The following is a 17944-nucleotide window of genomic DNA, read 5'->3' as shown; positions in this document are numbered from 1 at the left end:
TGGGGTAGGGTGCTGACATTTTGGGGGAAATGTTTGGAGTCTAGGAAAATTAAAAAAATAATTTTGAGAATTAAGAAAGATAGCTCAAATTTAAACTAAAGAAAACTACTCAAGTTATTTTCAGCCATAATTTACGTTTTACTGCCATAATTTTTTTATTAAAAATATATTCCCAGATGAGGTCTAGTGTAGTGTAGACGACTAGCTGACGCAATGAATAAAAAAACCAGAAGCACTGCTTGAAAATGTTTCACAATCCATTCCCGGAGGTGGCTGATGTGTGGTGGGAGGGGGTTCTGTCTGTTCAATCTGGAAATTCAAGGAAATGTTAATGAAACATTTCCGCCCCCGGTGGAGGCGCAACCGAGTCCTGAAAAGGCCCCCCTCCATCCCCTACCCCCGCTTTCAGTGCACGCACGAGACGAGACGCACCATCTCTGGAGCTCCTGTGTCCCCCCTCCCTCCCCGCGCGCGCAGTCATGATCCGAAACGAGGTTTTCTCCTGCTTCCTCTTCTATGCCGTTCTTCTCATTCTTAAAATGTACGTGATCGCGATCATAACGGGGCAAGTGCGGCTGCGTAAAAAGGTGAGTTGCGCGCTTTTTACGCACAGACTCATTTGTTGTTGATGTTTATGGAAAGTTTTTTTTCTGTCCTGAAAGGCTTTTGCCAACCCGGAGGACGCTCTGAGACACGGAGGTTTGCAGTTTCACAGAGAAGATCCGTACGTGGAAAGATGCCGGAGGTAAGAAGAATTATATTTTTGTCAAAAACTGCTAAAATCATCTTTATAAAAACTGAAAGCTAGATAAAACATTTAAATAAAAAGACACAAACACCTAAAGAATATTTTCATGAACAGATATTCGCCATAATAATTTCATTTTGGAAATTGTCTAATAAATCTCTGAATCTCTAATAAGCGCACTTTAGCACCTCCTATCGGCCATAAAGGGAAAAAAAGTTTTTAGCACATTTTTCAACAAATATTAATGTGCAAAAAACACACACATGTAATTTTAAATGCTATAATTTAATTCCCTTTAAAAATATTATTTTAATAGAACTATAAAACAATAAAGGGAGTCATCAAACTATTTTATTTACTTGATTGGAAATCCATCAGTTAAATTATTTGTATTTTGGGAGTTTTGCAGGTCCAGTCTTGCATGTTGAAGATTACTCATCATTGTTTTGTTTCCGACGCTTCAGGTTAAACAGGTTACATTGGGATTTGACTGTTTATTTGGAGTTGCGTTATTTCATTTTCCTTCAACAAGTCTGGTAACCTAACTTGCTTTCAGACCTCCTCCAAAATCATTACTGCTGAAATGCAAAGGTGGGCCAGATGAGTGTTTATTTTTCTGCTGCCTTGGATGTAGCTGCATTACTGCTGCTGATTGATCAACCACACAGGAACAAATATTTTAAGTATGCGGGGCATGTTGGTGTTCCAGATAGAAGTCTGTCGAGATGCTAAATGGTCAAATTTTTGAAAAAATGTTGCCTACTTGAAAAATGTTATCTCAGACCACTCCTTAGAATTTATGCGCTTAAATAAGTGCTTTTGGCTGATCTAAGCAGCTTTAGTGGGTTTGTGCTTCCATTAACTTTTTCTTAAGTTCAGTTTCAGCATAAACGGCTTCTGCTGTGTTCATACGTGTTAGGAAATATATATATAAGAGAAAGAGCAGATGGTTTAGTTTTTTTTCTGTTTGTAAAAGATTCACATCTGTTTTTCCTGAACCGTCCATAAACTAATCTGGATGTCTTCATCCTCTGAATTTTCCTTAAAAAATTCCTGCTTTTTCACAGCACAAGCTGCTCCAAATCTCTTGCTTTCTTCCTTCCGTTTTAAATGAATGTGATGGCATGTTTCCTAGAATAATAGTAAGTGCTAAAATGCTTGTTCAAACAGGAAAAGTCTGACTCAGTAAAATAAGAGAGAGAAAAAAGTGTTTTAGGCTGAGTCTGAGAAATCTGGATTGAATCCAGAGTTACGTGAGCATGGAGATCTGAAAATTCTTATGAAAGATATTAAATTTTATGAGTCACTGCATGAGTTCAAAACCATAAGAATGTCTCATTGTGGACTCACGAGATGCTGAAAAGGTTTCCCTCTAGGTAGTCATTTTCTAAGCTTCAGTTTTCCCCAGCAATCAACTAAAAAAGGTATTTTTCAGCTTGGGTGTGCATACGTTTATTCTATAAAGATGAGAGATGGATAAAAAGAGAGGACGTCTTGTAGGGATATGTATAGTTTAAGGTATAGGCTTCTTCTTAGTTTTATCCCCTCAGTAAGAACTTTTCCAAATTCACTCACTATAAATCATTGACTGTATATAAAAACTGGACCAAACCAGTGGGATGTCACCCACTGAAAATGACTTACAATAAAATTAAGTAAATTCAGTCACCACTTTTTCACGCCATATTGGAACCAGATGATCTTGTTAAAGTCCCATGACTTAATTTTTTCTATTGTAAAATTGCTCCCAGTGGTCTTTTAGTTTTTAGCCAAAATTAAAAAGCCAGTATAATTTTTAAGACACATTTTCTGCAGTGATGCAGGAGTTCATCAGAAATGCTCTTTTGGGTTGTTGGTAGAACTGTTTGTGTGAAAGCTAGTTTTTTTTTGTTTTCACGCTTTCCTGCTAGCTTATAGCATGTCACAAGCCCAAGATAACATCAGATTAGTAAAAAAATAAATAATAAAAAAACGGAGAGCAATATCAGAGCTGTGCAGTCTTACAGTTTTGAGCCAGATGGCAGATCAGACAAATAAAATGAAGATTAATGCAGAAAATATATTTAAAAAAAAAGAATTAGTAAGGACCTATTTACTTCTTTCTCAATATATGCCTATTGGATTTTGACTTTTTCGAATCAGCAGGTGCTTCCTCTTAGGAATTCACTCAGTCCAGTTCTCATATACACTCAACGCTATAGCTACTTAGAGCACTATATGGGGAGTTTGCAATTTTTTCAGGGTATCTGAAAATAATTTAGTGCACTGGAAATTTCCCAGACGTCTCTCCAAAGAAAGAGTGTGCATAAATGTTCATTAGATTCACAAATATAGACCACAATGCATTGCGTTTGAACGATTTGTCATAAAAGTGGATGAAAATAAAAGCTCATTTTTAAGTTTTATGCATCAGAAACCAGATGATTGATACATAGTTTGCAAAATGTTTATAAGATATTTACTTTTGCAAAGGAATCAAGCCATTTTTGACTTGGCACAAGATTGCAGAAAATCCTACAGCGAGAGTGCCCACAAACTGTTGAGCAACTCTCATTAAACTGACCCAGATTTTCCAAAAAATGGTCCAAATCTACAAGAAAGGAATCTGTTCCATTACAGGACAAGTATCTGTTGTGCACAATAAGAGTTTCGCTGTTGTTTTCAGTTGTAACAATAAGCTAAAACGTTTCTCTGTTTTGTTTTTTGTTTACATTCATGATACATTTTATTATCTTACAGTATTTCATTCAAAAAATATCCATTTTTAGGAGTTTGTATCCAAAAATATACTTGGAAATCCCAACTCAGATGAAAGTGAAGGACAAAAGAGTCACATGATCTCCCTGAAAACAGGTTTAACCGCCACCTGAGACTATTGTAAAACCCATGCCAGGTGGGACGCACAGAAATCCCATACATGCAGAGAGGATACACCCTTCAACCTGCTCGGTCGCTTTCAGCGGTAGCTGTCAACGCTCATGTTGTGAAACTTTTCTCTCCTCCAGGGCCCACATCAATGACATGGAGAACATCTTACCCTTCCTCTTCTTGGGGGCCATCTACTCCCTGACGGGGCCTTCCTTGTTTGTGGCTCGCCTCCACTTCCTGGTCTTCTCCTTGAGCCGTTTGCTGCACACCGTCGCCTACCTGCTGGCTCTGAGGGCGCCCACCCGCTCCGTGGCCTACACCATCGCCCAAATCCCCTGTGTGTCCATGGCCGTGCAGATCTTAACGTCAGTTATGGCGTACGCCTGAACATGAATGTTTGTGTCCAGAAAAAGGTCCACTATTTAAACATTTGTCAGTATTTATACTATAATAGTAGAATGTGAGAGTTTCTTGAAAACGTTTGAAGTATTTCAGAGCACATTCTATATTTAAGATGCAAAAATGAAGGTTAGCGCTCATTTTTTGGAGATTTGCTTAAAGCGAACGGGAAACTGTTTCACATACCTGATGTTGACGGCGGTCTATTTTAAGTTTACACCCGGCCACCTCTGTGGTTTCAGATCCTCATGATGATTTCATCTGGTTCCTGTGGAATTTCATTTGCATGTCAATGCTCTGAGATGTGTCCTTTTCCACCACTGTCAGGCTTTGTGAGCAAACACGAGGTCTTCAGACCACTTTAGAAGAAGGAACGACTGACGTATCGGTGCTCTGCAGCACCCTGCAGAGAAAAACTGTCTTGTTTTTTAATGTTATCTGTGAAAACACACTTTAAGTTTTTTTTTTTATTATTTTATTTGAATGTTTATTTATTATTTTGCTTGTATGTTCAAATCTGTGTCATCAAATGAACATTTTTAGGTAATAAAACAGTTTATAGTCATGTTCCTGTGGAGGCTGGTTATTAAGGGGGATGGGGCCCCGGTTTGTGTGTGTGAGGATGAGATGTTGCAGAAGTCCGAGGCAAAGTTCCAGCATTCCAGCACGTATTACATAAGCATTGAGGCTGTTAACACTAACAGGCCTGGAGGACACCAGCAAACCATATAAGTGTGTAGAAATACCTCCCCGCTCAGTCACACAGCACAATTATGGGCTTGTGAGGCTCTGATGATGCGGCTTCCCTTTATCATCTGCTTTTGTTGATCTTGTTGCTGAAATTTTCCACCAGTCGAACAGCTTCTGGGTGATTTTCCATCTCTTGGAAGCAATATGAATACGTGGAATCTTTTGTGATTTCAGCTTTGGCAGGAAAAAAAGCAGAGCTGGGGAGTGGTACAGGCAGGAAAATCCCTTTTCTCTGAATGAGTTCACCTGCTATCAGGAAGACTAATGAATTTGACATGGGTGTGTTGCCTTTCATTACAGGGTTCTTTCAATATTTCTTGCCTACATTACATCATGCTTTAAATATTGTAACAAAACCCAAAACAGTCATTTATTCACGTCAACTCTTATTGGGTTATGTGTTGTAAAGACTTAAAAGTCAGGAAGGTCAGACAAGAAATTAAGAAATTGTTTATTTTTCAAAGTTCATCTTTGCCGCCATCTTGTGGCCAAATGAAAGCACTACAATGAACAGTAATTTTTAAATCATAGTTTAGTCAAACATTTTACTTTAAGTCAGATTTTCTATTTCAATCAGATACATATAAAGTATTCAAATACTAAATCTAAGTTAAAAAAAAACTAAAATAATCACCATTAACCAATGTGTTGGTGCAAATTTAAAGAAATGCTGCGTTCATTAAGAATGATCAGAAAAAATGACCTACATCAACATCAAAAACAAATCTTTTAACACCAAATAAATGCAGAGCAACTTTCTGCACTTAAAAAAATGATCAATTTATTATGAGGAAAATGCAACATTGTTAAGAATTTTCAGTATTATTTATTCCTGTTTGCCAGGTTATATTAAATAGTTAAACAGGCTCTAGTTTGCCCACCGTGTTTGGTGTTCATGTAACATTTTAGGTTGTATTATTACTGCAAATTCTGCTATTGAAACACGAACAGTTTACAGTTCTATCTACATCAGCTCTAGTTTTCAGCTCCTACGCAGCCGGTTTCCGTAGTGTAGTGGTTATCACGTTCGCCTAACACGCGAAAGGTCCCCGGTTCGAAACCGGGCGGAAACAATATTTTTCGTTTGTTTTTTAAGCCATAAAACATTTAAGTATTTTGCTTAAACTTAAAAATAAATGTTAGTATATGGATAGAAAGTTTAAGTATTAATTTAATAACCAAACAACTCCCAGAAGTTTAAATTTAATAAATATTTATTACATATCAATGAACAGAATCAACTACTTTCACAGCAGTGGTCTACAGCACTTGTTTAAAATAACTGCTCAAATAATATTAATAATATAATATAGTTTAGTTTCATTTGAGGCCACATTTGATACACAAACATTTACAAGTATTACTTGGCATTAAAAACAATGGCGATACAATATTTTAAGACACTTGGTGTTTTTTTTTTTTTTCTTTAATTTTGATATCACAGAGAGGTTTAGGGACAACCTTAACAGGAAATATAGATTCAATTACAAAAAACAAAACAGTGAAAATGCCAAGGGGAGGTAGAAATCAAAATCATTCAACATCAATGCTTGAAGTGTTGGACCAACAGAAGCAAGAGAAGCTGCAATTCCTCAATCCCTTATGTTTGGAGTGAATTGGAAAAGATTTGTACAAATTGTCCCTATTTGATCTTTTTCCCTTTGTTGAAGTGTCGTAATTCAAGACATGTCATATCAGAAAGGGAACACAGGCTAAAAAGAAATTTGGGGAAGAAGTAAGAAGATAAGGCTCTTGCAATATCGGAAAACTGCTGTTTAAAAAACAAAAAAACATCACAACCATCACAGAGGACAGTATGTTGCATAAAGAAACTACGTTCTTGGTTTGAAGATGAAAAATGTTAATTTGTGAAATATTTGTCCAGCTGCAGAATTGTTAAAGGTCCATTTGGGGCGCTAAAATCATGTAGTCCAGTCCTACTTGTAATTAAACGGGAACTTTAGTAAAAACAAAGACCCACTCCAATGAAAATAGTGTTTTTAACATGTTTTTGTGGCATTTTTCTCATGATGGAGGACATTTAAAACAAAAATAAACATAAACTTGTAGTAATAATTCATTAGGAGTAGACAAAAAAGACAGTTGATGAAATCGGCAGGCCACATGCTCCATTCTGATCCATCTGCTTACAGACAAATAAATCCTTCATTTTCCTATTGAATTTTCATTTTAATGTTGAAATATTGGATAGTTTCAATATTGCTCTCCATTTTGGTTGCATTGGTAATGTTAGGTTGGGTGAGCTAGCAGGAGAGCGTGTAAACAGGTGGATGATGGGAAATGGAGGTGGGCTTACTCTACACCAAGAGTTATGCCCACAAGTCAGAGGTGAAATTCTTTTTATTTTTTCTTTCTCTTCTAATTTATTACTAACACTCTGCAGAAACTATGTCCCAGAAAACAACACAAGATTCTTGATTTTGGCTAAAAATGACTATAATTAAAAGACTACTGGGAATGTTTTTAAAAAAGATCAAAAGATGATTGGAGTGGGACTTTAGATCAACTGGATCAAAGTTGGGAATGTTTTTTTTTTCAACAGTGGCGTTTTTGTCAAAGATTGTTTAAGTGTATTAACACTAGGCAGACTGTTATGGGCCCAGACTGGTTTGTTTGGCAAGTGTAAGCTACTTGTGCACTCGGGTACGGAATCCTTGAAGAAGTGGATCAGAGCATGGTTTGAACAACATCACTCTGGTATGGAGATTGCTAAACGAACTTCCCATCTTAAACATTAGTTTAGCAAAATCTCAAAGCGCATTGTGCTCATAAACTCCTATGAGATAAACCAGTTGTTTTGTACCAAAATGTCGCTTTCTGGCAACATAAAATGTTCTCTCCGACTATTTACAGATTGCAAAATCACCCAAAGTTCCACATGCTTCCATTTACAGTAGCATGGTAAAACTTAAAAGCGATATAGTATGAAAGAATGAATGTTCTTAAAGAAATGATGCCTAGTGTGACTACTCCTGAGGGTAGGTTGTGTCATGAAGAAGCCAAAAACAAAAACAAAAAATGATTCCTAAAGTCACCTGCTTGTTCAGGATGAACTAGTTTTAGATCGCAAATCGATTTAGTTGGTCTGTTGCTCAGCTTGAGTGTTCATCCTGTACATTGAATGGGGGATTTTTAGTGAATGTCAGTTGAAGCCTCTGGCTGTCAATAAACATGAAATGTTTAGATTGTTGAAATGACATATCAGTCCTGTCTTAAAAGAAATAAAAATAAAAAAAGTTGTTCCACCTGAGCTCTCCTACTTCAATAACCCAGCATTTATTCTCTCAAAAGCAAGCAGAATCAATCAGAAATATTACTTGATTTTTTTCTTTACAGGAAAAAACTGTTTTAGAACTGTAACTTTAACTTCAGCGGGGCTTTAAAATGTGTCCAGCAGTATTTTAACAGAGAGATATAAAACAGGAGTCTTATAAAAAATAATTCAGTTCTTGTGTGGTATTTATATAAAAACATCTGCTTTTGAACCATTTATTTTAGTATAATTGATTGAAACTGAAAAGAAAAAATCTTTGTTCACTGCGTTTTTTTCATTGTCCTGCTGTGGGTCCCATCGTTTCATCTGTTTTGTGGCTCAGTGCACAGTTTTGCAGAAGTGCATCATGGGTATTCTCTACCTCCTAACGGTTGTGTCTGAATTCCTTCACTTCTCCCCCTTAAAGACTATAAAGGATTGGACTATCAAGTAGAGGTGTAGGAAAAAAATCGATTTGGTGATATATCGCGATACTTCATTTGTCGATACTTGTATCGATTTAAAGTGCTGACATGGCGATATTTAAGTAATTATTTATGGCCGTCCTTCAGTGTCTTACTTTTATTTTTCACATTTTTTTCTTGTACTAAAAAATATATATATTTTGGAAATCATACAATGTTGATTGTATAAATGTATCTTAATTTACCAAAATAAAAGCACCATTAATTTGCTTGGGTAAAAGCTACTTGTATATGAGATACAGTTGTGATCATTAAATAGAATGAATTTTATAATTTTATTACAATGGATTAATATTCAGGAAGAGTTTTTTTTTTTAAATAATTCACACTCTATAAAGAATTTAAAATTGTTCAGGTACGTGATATCGTGATACATATCGTATCGTTAGTCAGGTATCGCAATACACATCGTATTGCCAGACTCTTATCAATACACACCCGTACTATCAAGTATTGTATTTTAATGTAGTTTCGACACTACTTTCTTATTTTTCAATGGAAAATATTATATCACCCAGTTGCCGAATTAAAAACCTCATAAAAACACACATTTTGTGACTTTATAAATCCATTGTGTTCTAATGATGAAATCTTGAATGATTTGTAAAACATAAAATTACTTTTTTCAAACAACAAATCATTTAAATGCAATCCATAGAGAATTGATGTAAACTAGTTTACTCAGAGACTTTCCACTCGTGAGAAGTGAAGGAATTCGGTCAAAACCAAAGTCAGATGCTTAATCTATATTGTTCTGCTGCAATCCCAAGTGGATTCCGATGAATCAAAGCCAGAATATGGGGTGGAGGATGCTGGGAAATGGCACTTGTGGGAGACTTTGCCTCCAGCCCTGTCGATCTGTGTAGTGTCAATAAGGTGAAACATACGGACTAAGATGTGCGTCAAAACGTTTACTAAGCCGACAGATTTGTATAATATATCTATAAATATGCCTCACAAGCCCGACATGCCTGTACGCCTGCCTCTGGATGCGGTTGCATGTACACATACACGTATCGTACAACATTTGGAGGTGGGCTGTAAATAATCACAAGCGACACACATTGAGCGACTTCACAGGTAGTCGTGGACGCGCAGGTTTCCGTGGTTTCCTGGGAGACAGATTTACATTCACTTTGTGGTTTGGGGTCGAGTGGTTCTCTGAAAGCTGTTGCAGACGCCACACCAGCTCACCTCCTCTTTGGGTCGTTTGCCACAGGGCAACACAAGCAGTCAGCACAGAGGTTAACGGGACTGCTCGCAAAAGCACACACTCACGCACAAAAAACATTTCTCTGAACTCCCACCGCACTCATCCTGTCTGATGAACAGGGAGACGCTGGCATGTCCATTAAATTAAGATATAAAAGGAACAAACCGACTTGAAGCAAAGCCAAAAACGCTAAAATGACAGTACAGGAGTGGATGAGTCAAGAAGTGCACAATGGGATTGTCTTCACTTTAAGTCCAGGACATCTTCTTCGAAGGACGTTGGGAGTGTGAACGCACTTGTGAGGGGTGGACACTCCTCCTGCAGCACCGCCTTCTCCGGCTCGGCCTCCAGACTGGACGGACAGTGCAGCTGGATGTCAGAGTCTGCTCCAGAAGATTCGGACGTTGGCCTGCTGCACACAAACGCGCACACACAGGTCGTTTACAAATCTCAGTCCAAATGGTCGGTTGAATGGCGTTGAAGGCCTCACCTGTCACTGTTTTTTGACGTTAGCGCTCGTGCTTTGGGATCCTCATCTGTGTTCTTCTTGCTCATCTTTCTGTGTTTGACTGATCCACTGTCCGACTTTCCACTCGGCTCCTCTGTCAAGCCTTAGCAGAAACACAGACCAAAATAAACTAGTGCGCATTTAGAATAATGCTAGAATAAAAAGAGGTTACTGGACTAAAAAACGTAAAACACTGTCGCTCTTTTAGGACATAGTTTCTGCAAAGCATCAGAAGTTCATTAGAAATTCACCTCTGAGTTTTGGGCGGGACTGACAGCATAGAGCAACTCCACCCCCACTTCCCGTCACCCATAACTGAGAACTTTCTGCTCACACCCCTACCTAAGATTACCGGTGCAGCAAAAATGGCAAGCAATATGAGCTATCCAGTTTTGAGGCAGCTCGGACAAGGACAACAAAAACACATTTCACACACTTCATTGGGTTATTCTCCCACTTATACCATGGTTATTCATAACATAAATAAATATTAAATCGTTTTTTAGTACTTCAATCATGTTTTTTTTTTGGTTTAGATCGTTTTTTCACAAAAAGTGGACTATTTGATCCGTGGTCCGGCGTGTTATCATGTCATATAAATTTCATTTTGTGAATATTCACAGGTAATAAGTGGTTGGCAAATGCTGTATTAAAAAAAAAATGATCGCAATTAATCTGGATTAATTTCCCCCAGGTGTGTAATTAATTAGTTATTTTTTATCGATTCATGTCCCTAAAATATATATATGTGGAATGGGAGAGGACCAAAAGTGTTGGACAGCGTTGTGCAGTTACAACAGTTACCTGTTAGGGGGCACTGTTGCCAAAAAAAAACAGTTATGTGGAAAACTTTTAAAGAAAGCTTCAGTCATAGATCATGGTAATGTAAAATTGTATATTTCACAAGGATTCGTGGTGATTTCCCAGCTTACCGAGCAGCTCCTTCCGCGTGCGGCTGGCTATCTCTTTAATCTCCATGCGGGACAAAGACATCGAGTGAGTGGCCGAGATGAGCGGAGTCGGCGCCGCCATCGCCGGGGTCGGTGCTGTGAGCACTTTGTTGACCAGCGGAGACTTCAGGGGTCTCTCGATGCTCCGGCCCACCAAATTACACAGAGGAATCTTGAAGATGTGCTTACATGTCACTTCACCTGGTAGGAGGAAATTTAAAAGAGAAGAAAAAATGGAGGAATAAAAGAACATAAAGAGTCAGGAAATTGAAGTAGTGATGGGGGGAGATAAAAAAACAAAGAGAAACAGATGGTCACAGAGGGGAAATAGAAGGAAGGGTTGATAAAAAATGTATAAACTTCAGGCCTAAAGCGGCGTGATATATTTTCTGGTTTAGTTTGGATATTTTCTGAAGATGTTCCAGATAGATTAAACCTGCTTTATTTTGGGCAATAAGACAAAAAGGTTATTGATTTATCATTGGCTGTTTGGCCAGACGTACTTCCAGAAGATGAATGGAGGCAAAAAGTTTGGCTTTTAACTGTTTACTTAAATTAAAAGTTAAATAAAATGTTGGTGATGTCCAAATTTGACTGCTCAGATCGTAAAAAGTTCTGAAATTTACCTCATTTTCATCAAATTACAATTTTGGAGGATGTTTTTTTTAACTCAAAAATTTAATTTGATAAAAACAATATTTTTAAATGTAAAAAAATTACAGAGCTCTTGTTAATTAATCAAATAATTCTCTTTTTACAGTGAATCTTAAGGGCTACTTGCAGTTCATTTTTCTGTAAATCTTTTTTTTGTAGAAACAAATTTAAAGGAGCAACACTTAAATACTGGACAGAACTATAATCCAAGCAACAGAAGAAAGCACATTTTTAACACGAAATAACAGAAACTGGGTGCAAAATGCAAATATCTGTGAGTTTGTCTGGGGCAAAGACAAACAAATTTGTCTTGCACTTTTTTGTTCTCTCTTTTTTAAAAGAAAAATAAAATTTAGATGAATTGGAAACGCATCTAAAAGGGGGGGTTTAAAGTTGATACCAATTCAAAATGCAGCAAAGTTAGAAAAAAAGTAGAAATTTGTGCAAAATTTGATAAAAAAAAATCCTGAGCTCATTCAAAAGAATTGTATTAAACTTGAGTCACTTTAAATTTATATTTTTTTAATTAACCAAAAATAATTACCCTGAAGTACTTTGTGTTTAAAGTTTAAAAAGGGGAAGTTTTATTTTTTATTTTTAAAGGTGCAGTTCCTTGTTCTACCACAGGGGGGCAGTGTTGCTGTAAAGGAGCTGCTCAGTTTGAGGCAGACTGGTGGCAACACTGATGAGAATGGATCAAAGTGGGGGCTATGGTGCACAAAGAGGACTGTCTCATCTGAAATGCCAGAGGCTGAGAGGGGGGTAAAGAGCCATGGAGAAAAATGGAGGGTCACTGTTCATGTTTGACAGGTACATTGTGTTGGTACCGTTAGAGACCTGTTCTGTCACACAGCAGAGCGATAAACAAAATGTTAGAAAGCATGCTGTTCTTTGGAATATACACAATCACGGAGTTATCGACATATTCCACATGCATTTGTTTCTGGACCAGGGGAAGCATCAGTTTTCACCACACCGGCTGATCAACGAGACTTCAGAGTCGGGGAATTGAAGACAAATTGTCTGTTTTGCTGCGGCTCGGTGTTTTGTGTTTAAGCCAGTGCAGGTAGACCAGCGTTTTATCCACATTACTGATGCAATAACATCAAATTAAAACCTCCCCAAGGAGCAGATACGGCGATCCCACAGGCAGTTAGGGTGATGGGATTTTTGTCAGCAGCCCTTCAAGCCCGCCCCCTTCTTCATCAACCCCACCTCCCGCAGACACCCACCCAGTATCAGACTGTGGCACCACTGTTTGGACTCCCACTTTGGATCGAAGAGAGGGCTGACAAAAGTCTCCATGGCGACAGTGCAATCTGTAAATCATGCTGCGGCAAAAGCGTCTTCTTCCCTCTTTCCTCCACCCTCCTGAATGTCCTCGACCCCTCCTTTCCCTCTCTTTCGCTCATGCATATCTACTCTGCACCCCCCCAAATCCATCCCTTCCTCTTTGACTGACATTATCAACTCACTTTTCACTTTGTGCTCTGTCACCTCTTTAACCCCTGACGCTTTAATTAGTGCAAACAGAAGGGGAGGATGGGGAAGACGTTCACTTAGCATTCAACCGACGTCCAAGTCAACATGCCGCCTTGGAGCAGACAGGGCGAAACACTCAGGGAGCATGTGCGTGTTGGTGTGGCAGCTTTATGAGTGTTTTTTTTATTTATTTTTTTTTTATGAGCTGAGGATGAGATGTGGGAGAATCCTGCAGTACCTTCAGCATCCTTAGACATGTACTGGGAAAGCTTGGTACCATAGGGGATCCGTATAGAATCTGAACCAGGGATGAAGAAAAGGATTACACAGACTGAACACACACACACACACTTATGCTACGTTCACACCGGGCTCAGAAACATGCGTTTCAGCAACCACGATGAAAGCTCTATATAAACGCATGTGTTGGGTTCTAGGCACTGAAAGTTAACCGAACTCTAAATCAACTTTTTTTGGTTGTTAAACTCTATAAATGGGGCTTTAAAAATACTGTCTGTTGGTCAATGCCAAATTTTTCACAATTTTAAATAAACGTGTTTAATTCTTGAAAATATAGTCAAAAACCGTAGGTGTGCTGCCCCCTATAGGTTGAAACAATGTATTACAGGTGAATTTCGTGATTGGTCAAACCGGATCTGCAACCTGTGGCTCTAGCGCCACGTGTGGCTCTTTACTTTAATAAAAAATGCTAACATTTGAATAAATAATAGATTAGTTATTTATATTTTATCCTTTCTGTTTATTTTTAACATGTCATACAACTAAGCAAAAAAAATTTAGTTTACCGTCAGAAATTTAGTAGAAATGCTCTTTTATTTTGTTTTTAATTTATAGTGAGTCAAATAAAAGTCCCTAAAAGTTTTCTATTTTGGTAAATTAAGTGGTTAAAGTTTTGAACAAATACACTTTGAAACTAGATATATAGCATTACCCGCAATAATGGTAGAGTGAATGCTGTAAGCTGAATGTGGCCGCTAAAGATGCTAGTGCAGATAGCTGAAGATGCTGAAATTGATAGCTAAAAACGCTGAGGCTGGTAGCTGAAAAGCTTGCTAAAATATTAACTGAATGCCAAATTAGCCTACAAGACTCGGAAAATTCAGCTAAAACAGCTAGCATGTAGCTGAAATATTAGCTAAACTTTAAAAAACTGAAAAAAATAACTAGCCAAAACAGCTAGCATGTAGCTGAAATATTAGCTAAACTTTAAAAAACTGAAAAAATAACTAGCCAAAACAGCTAGCATGTAGCTGAAATATTAGCTAAACTCCAAAATAGCCAAACAAACCTTAGTGCATGCAGCATGTTGGACGACCTTTTTAAGTGGGTTTTATTTTGAAAGGAACTAGTGTGTGCGGTTGTTAAAAGTAAAATAACTCACAAATGTTATTTGTTACAAACATATAGATACTGTTGTAATTCAATTATTGGAATATTTAGAAACTACATTCATAAATACATATTTAATTACCAAAAGAAAACATAAGTATTGTGCATTTTTAAATGATTAAGAGGGACTTTGTGGCTCTCGTTGAGTTCTGGTCTGTAAGAAACTAGAGCGAACGGCTCTTTTAGCGTTAAAGGTTGTAGACTCCTGCATGTCAAGATCTGCAGCTCCCCTCTGACTGGACATTCACATTTTGGTAGAGTCAGCCTCTAACTTCCCTTTTTGGTTACCCTTTAAATGAACTTTGACCAATCAGGAACTCAGATTTGGTAGCTTCCTTTTCAAAACATTGAAGTACCAACGGTTTGAAAAAATATGACACCAAGTCTTTCATATATCCGAATAGAGCCGTGAAAGAAAAATCCTGGAGCAAAATTTGTGCTGCTTCCACATTTTGCACCAAGCCTCTTCGAAATGTGAGCACATGTGATAGTATTGGGTTCAATATGAACTCCATATGCTGAAAATCTGCGTTCACATGCCCGATGTGTACGTAGCATTAGACGGGTGATGCACAGAACCAACAAACAGAGGCCCAAAACAGTGAGAACCCGTCCTCTACTAATTGTAGCTTCCTCCACGTGGGACCTGTAAATAGCTGCCCTCCTCAAGAAAAGCTCAGTGTAGCCTCAGGTACACATCTAATTTAATAATCCCGTTTTCAATCCCACGTCCTTCACCACAGCCGCCGTATAATGAACTGGACAGAATGGGGACATTTTAGCCAGGTCAGAGTCTAATGAACAACGAGACGCTGACACCTCCTTCATCCATCAGTCCATCGGCTCACGATGCCTCACGGAGCGGCGTGTTAACAGCATTAACGACAGCAGTATCAGGTCAGTACCAAAGGAGGGAGGAGGGGCTAGCGGGAAAGATGGAAGAGAGTGAAAGTGGGTTTGATGGAGAGACGAGCTTAAATTGATCCTCAATCATCCCTGAAAGCATTCTCCTATGCGGGGTCGAATGGGGGGTGATGGGTGGTCTTTGTCACTTCTTCAGGAATGTGTTGTTTTATTGTCCGACAGTCAGAAAACATCCATCCAGCCGTCAATCATTTACCTACAACATACTACCGACGTATATAGAATCATCCTGACAGTTCTTGATCTATTTTTATTGAGTTTATAAAAAAACATGGCAGACATCCTGATGTGCTGTGTTACATTTAGATCAAATTGAGCATCAGCTGGGCAAACTGGTGTGTTCAAGGATCCTTGGAAAAATGTCCTAGCTGGACTTAATTTAAATTGACAAAAGCAAGATTAGGATTTGACAAGGTTTCTGGAAATTATGGGGATTGGAAGCTTCACAGAGCATTAAAAAAATTATAAATTGGAAATATCAAGAGTGGTGTAACATCTTCATCAAAATAGTGTAATTCCTCATTTGAAACATTGGTTTAAATACCCAATTTTAGCATTTTTGAACTATTTTCAAAGCTTTTTTTATTTTGAATATGCTGTTTTTAGGCCAAAATTTAAAAAAGTTTCATTTTATAGGTTATAGTTTCTATAGTGGCAGTTTATTAAAATACGCCTCTGAGTTGTGGGCGGTACCATTGATGTGAAATAACTCCGCCCCCCTTCCCCTACCCTAATACACTCCTTTTTAAACTGCATTTTTTTTCTCTGCTCCTGATTCACAAAGATTTGAATAAATAAATATTTATAAATACAATTTTAAGATTAATTTTCTTGATATATGGCCTCCATCAGCAGAAAAATGCCACAAGAACATAATAAAAACCCCAAAAACTCGATTTTCATTGGCGAGGGTGTTTAACAAATCCAGATTTTCAATTTTAATAATAGTTTATGTCTTCCAGTTTTTGGAAAATAAAGCAAAAAATATGGTTTTGATCATTTCTTTAAATCTTTGTTTCATTTATCCAGTTGTCATAATTCACCCTCAATGTTAGAAGCTACTCTATGGCAGTTAGTGCTATTTTTTTTAATAAGAAACAATTGAAATGGAGAATATAGTAATGCCAAATATCTAATGACTTTGAGCCGGGGCTGCTGAAGCACTTTCCTGCTCTGTGGACGAGCGGCTGCGACCAGCCCTGCAGTCCTGACACTGCAGCAGGGAGACGTTTCACACCTCAGCACTCTTCATTTGCCTAATATACCCCGTCCTTTGGACCTCAGTGGAAGTGCAGAAGACCGACTTTTGAAGTCATCTATAAGTACTTTGAAAAAGACGTCCCAGGGTGTTCGGTTGGATGTGATCTCGGGGTCCAAATGCACTCTGATGGAACCATCGCTGCAATCTAATTACAACGAACAAGCTCACCATGTCCACTTAACACGGTCTCAGTGGTAAAAAGTATTAATGGACTACTTAAAAATCAGTTCTCCTTCCTTTTCTGCTCCTTTACAGAGATTTAGTTGTGTTTCTCGCCTGTAATAGATCTTTAACCTTTTAATAACATTTACTATGTCAGTTTTTTTGATGATACGGCCTTCCAACTCCATTAAAACTGGTGAGCTATACTTCTTAAGATCAACTTTCTTCGATCTCATTGCTGTTTTTTTTCTGTGTGTTTCTAGTTTTTGCATTTTTTGTGTTTACAAAAAATTCAAAGAATTTTTAAGCTTCAGATTTCCGGATGTCCTTGAACACAATCAGCTAGAAAAGCTAAAATAAAAACTGTAGAAAAGTTTGTGACGGCATTTCATTTCTCACATGAAGTTGCTTTAAGATAATTCTGCAGGACAACTTTGTCTTTATGTTTAGCACAATTGAGGCTGGGAGAACCCATGTAATACTCTGATATCTAATCAGTTTTATCTATGTAGCAATTGGAAATAGTAAAATAAGAATGAACCACCAAAGTGCATTCAGACAACAGGAGTTTAGAAAAAGGTCAAATTAAATGAAAACACAAAACGACAATTAAAATATATTAACCTTTTAAATACCCAACCAAAACAGAACCAATGGAAAACAAAATGCTGATTATTGCTTTGAGGGAGTAATGCACACAATCACCGTTTGTTTGAACAGGAAGTTAAGCATTTATCAGAAAAAAAGCATTTTTAGTTATAAAGCTAATAAACAGTAACAACAAAATAAAAGCATGAAGCTATTTTTTTAACACAACCTTGTCATGTATCATGCAAAATCATTTTTTTGTGCTATT

General features: G+C 37.6%; 2 protein-coding genes and 1 non-coding gene across 9 annotated transcripts in view; 2 read left to right on the top strand and 1 right to left on the bottom strand.

Annotated features, from left to right (window-relative positions):
- The first annotated feature begins 254 nt into the window (after positions 1–254).
- On the top strand, positions 255–4140 carry ptges (prostaglandin E synthase). Its single transcript, XM_024299534.2, has 3 exons — positions 255–587; positions 663–745; positions 3754–4140. The coding sequence occupies exons 1-3, from the start codon at positions 480–482 to the stop codon at positions 4001–4003; spliced, it is 441 nt and encodes a 146-aa protein (XP_024155302.1). The 5' UTR covers positions 255–479; the 3' UTR covers positions 4004–4140.
- Positions 4141–5765: 1625 nt separating this feature from the next.
- trnav-aac lies at positions 5766–5838 on the top strand. The gene has a single exon. It is a non-coding gene; the product is annotated as a tRNA-Val (tRNA).
- A 123-nt stretch (positions 5839–5961) lies between these two features.
- Positions 5962–17944, bottom strand: part of garnl3 (GTPase activating Rap/RanGAP domain like 3) — an 83912-nt gene continuing 71929 nt past the window's right edge. For 3 of the 7 annotated variants that reach the window (XM_024299170.2, XM_024299168.2, XM_024299171.2), the window contains exons 28-31: positions 13570–13629; positions 11178–11396; positions 10228–10348; positions 5962–10149 (exon numbers count right to left, since the gene is read on the bottom strand). In XM_024299170.2, coding sequence (XP_024154938.1) covers positions 9981–10149; positions 10228–10348; positions 11178–11396; positions 13570–13629 — 569 coding nt within the window. In that variant the 3' untranslated portion in view covers positions 5962–9980. The other 4 variants (XM_024299173.2, XM_024299172.2, XM_024299169.2 and 1 more) reach the window with 3 other exon arrangements.

This window comes from Oryzias melastigma, linkage group LG12, assembly GCF_002922805.2.
Source record: "Oryzias melastigma strain HK-1 linkage group LG12, ASM292280v2, whole genome shotgun sequence".
Lineage (NCBI taxonomy): Eukaryota > Metazoa > Chordata > Actinopteri > Beloniformes > Adrianichthyidae > Oryzias > Oryzias melastigma.
The sequence above is the reverse complement of the archived record's forward strand: the minus strand, read 5'-3'. Positions and strand labels throughout refer to the sequence as shown.

Bases quoted from the DNA above. Each gene is read 5' to 3' on its own strand.
- ptges (XM_024299534.2), top strand. From the start codon at position 480: ATGATCCGAAACGAGGTTTTCTCCTGCTTCCTCTTCTATGCCGTTCTT. The intron at 588-662 runs GTGAGTTGCGCG...CTGTCCTGAAAG, and splicing joins AAGTGCGGCTGCGTAAAAAG to GCTTTTGCCAACCCGGAGGA. The intron at 746-3,753 runs GTAAGAAGAATT...TCTCTCCTCCAG, and splicing joins TACGTGGAAAGATGCCGGAG to GGCCCACATCAATGACATGG.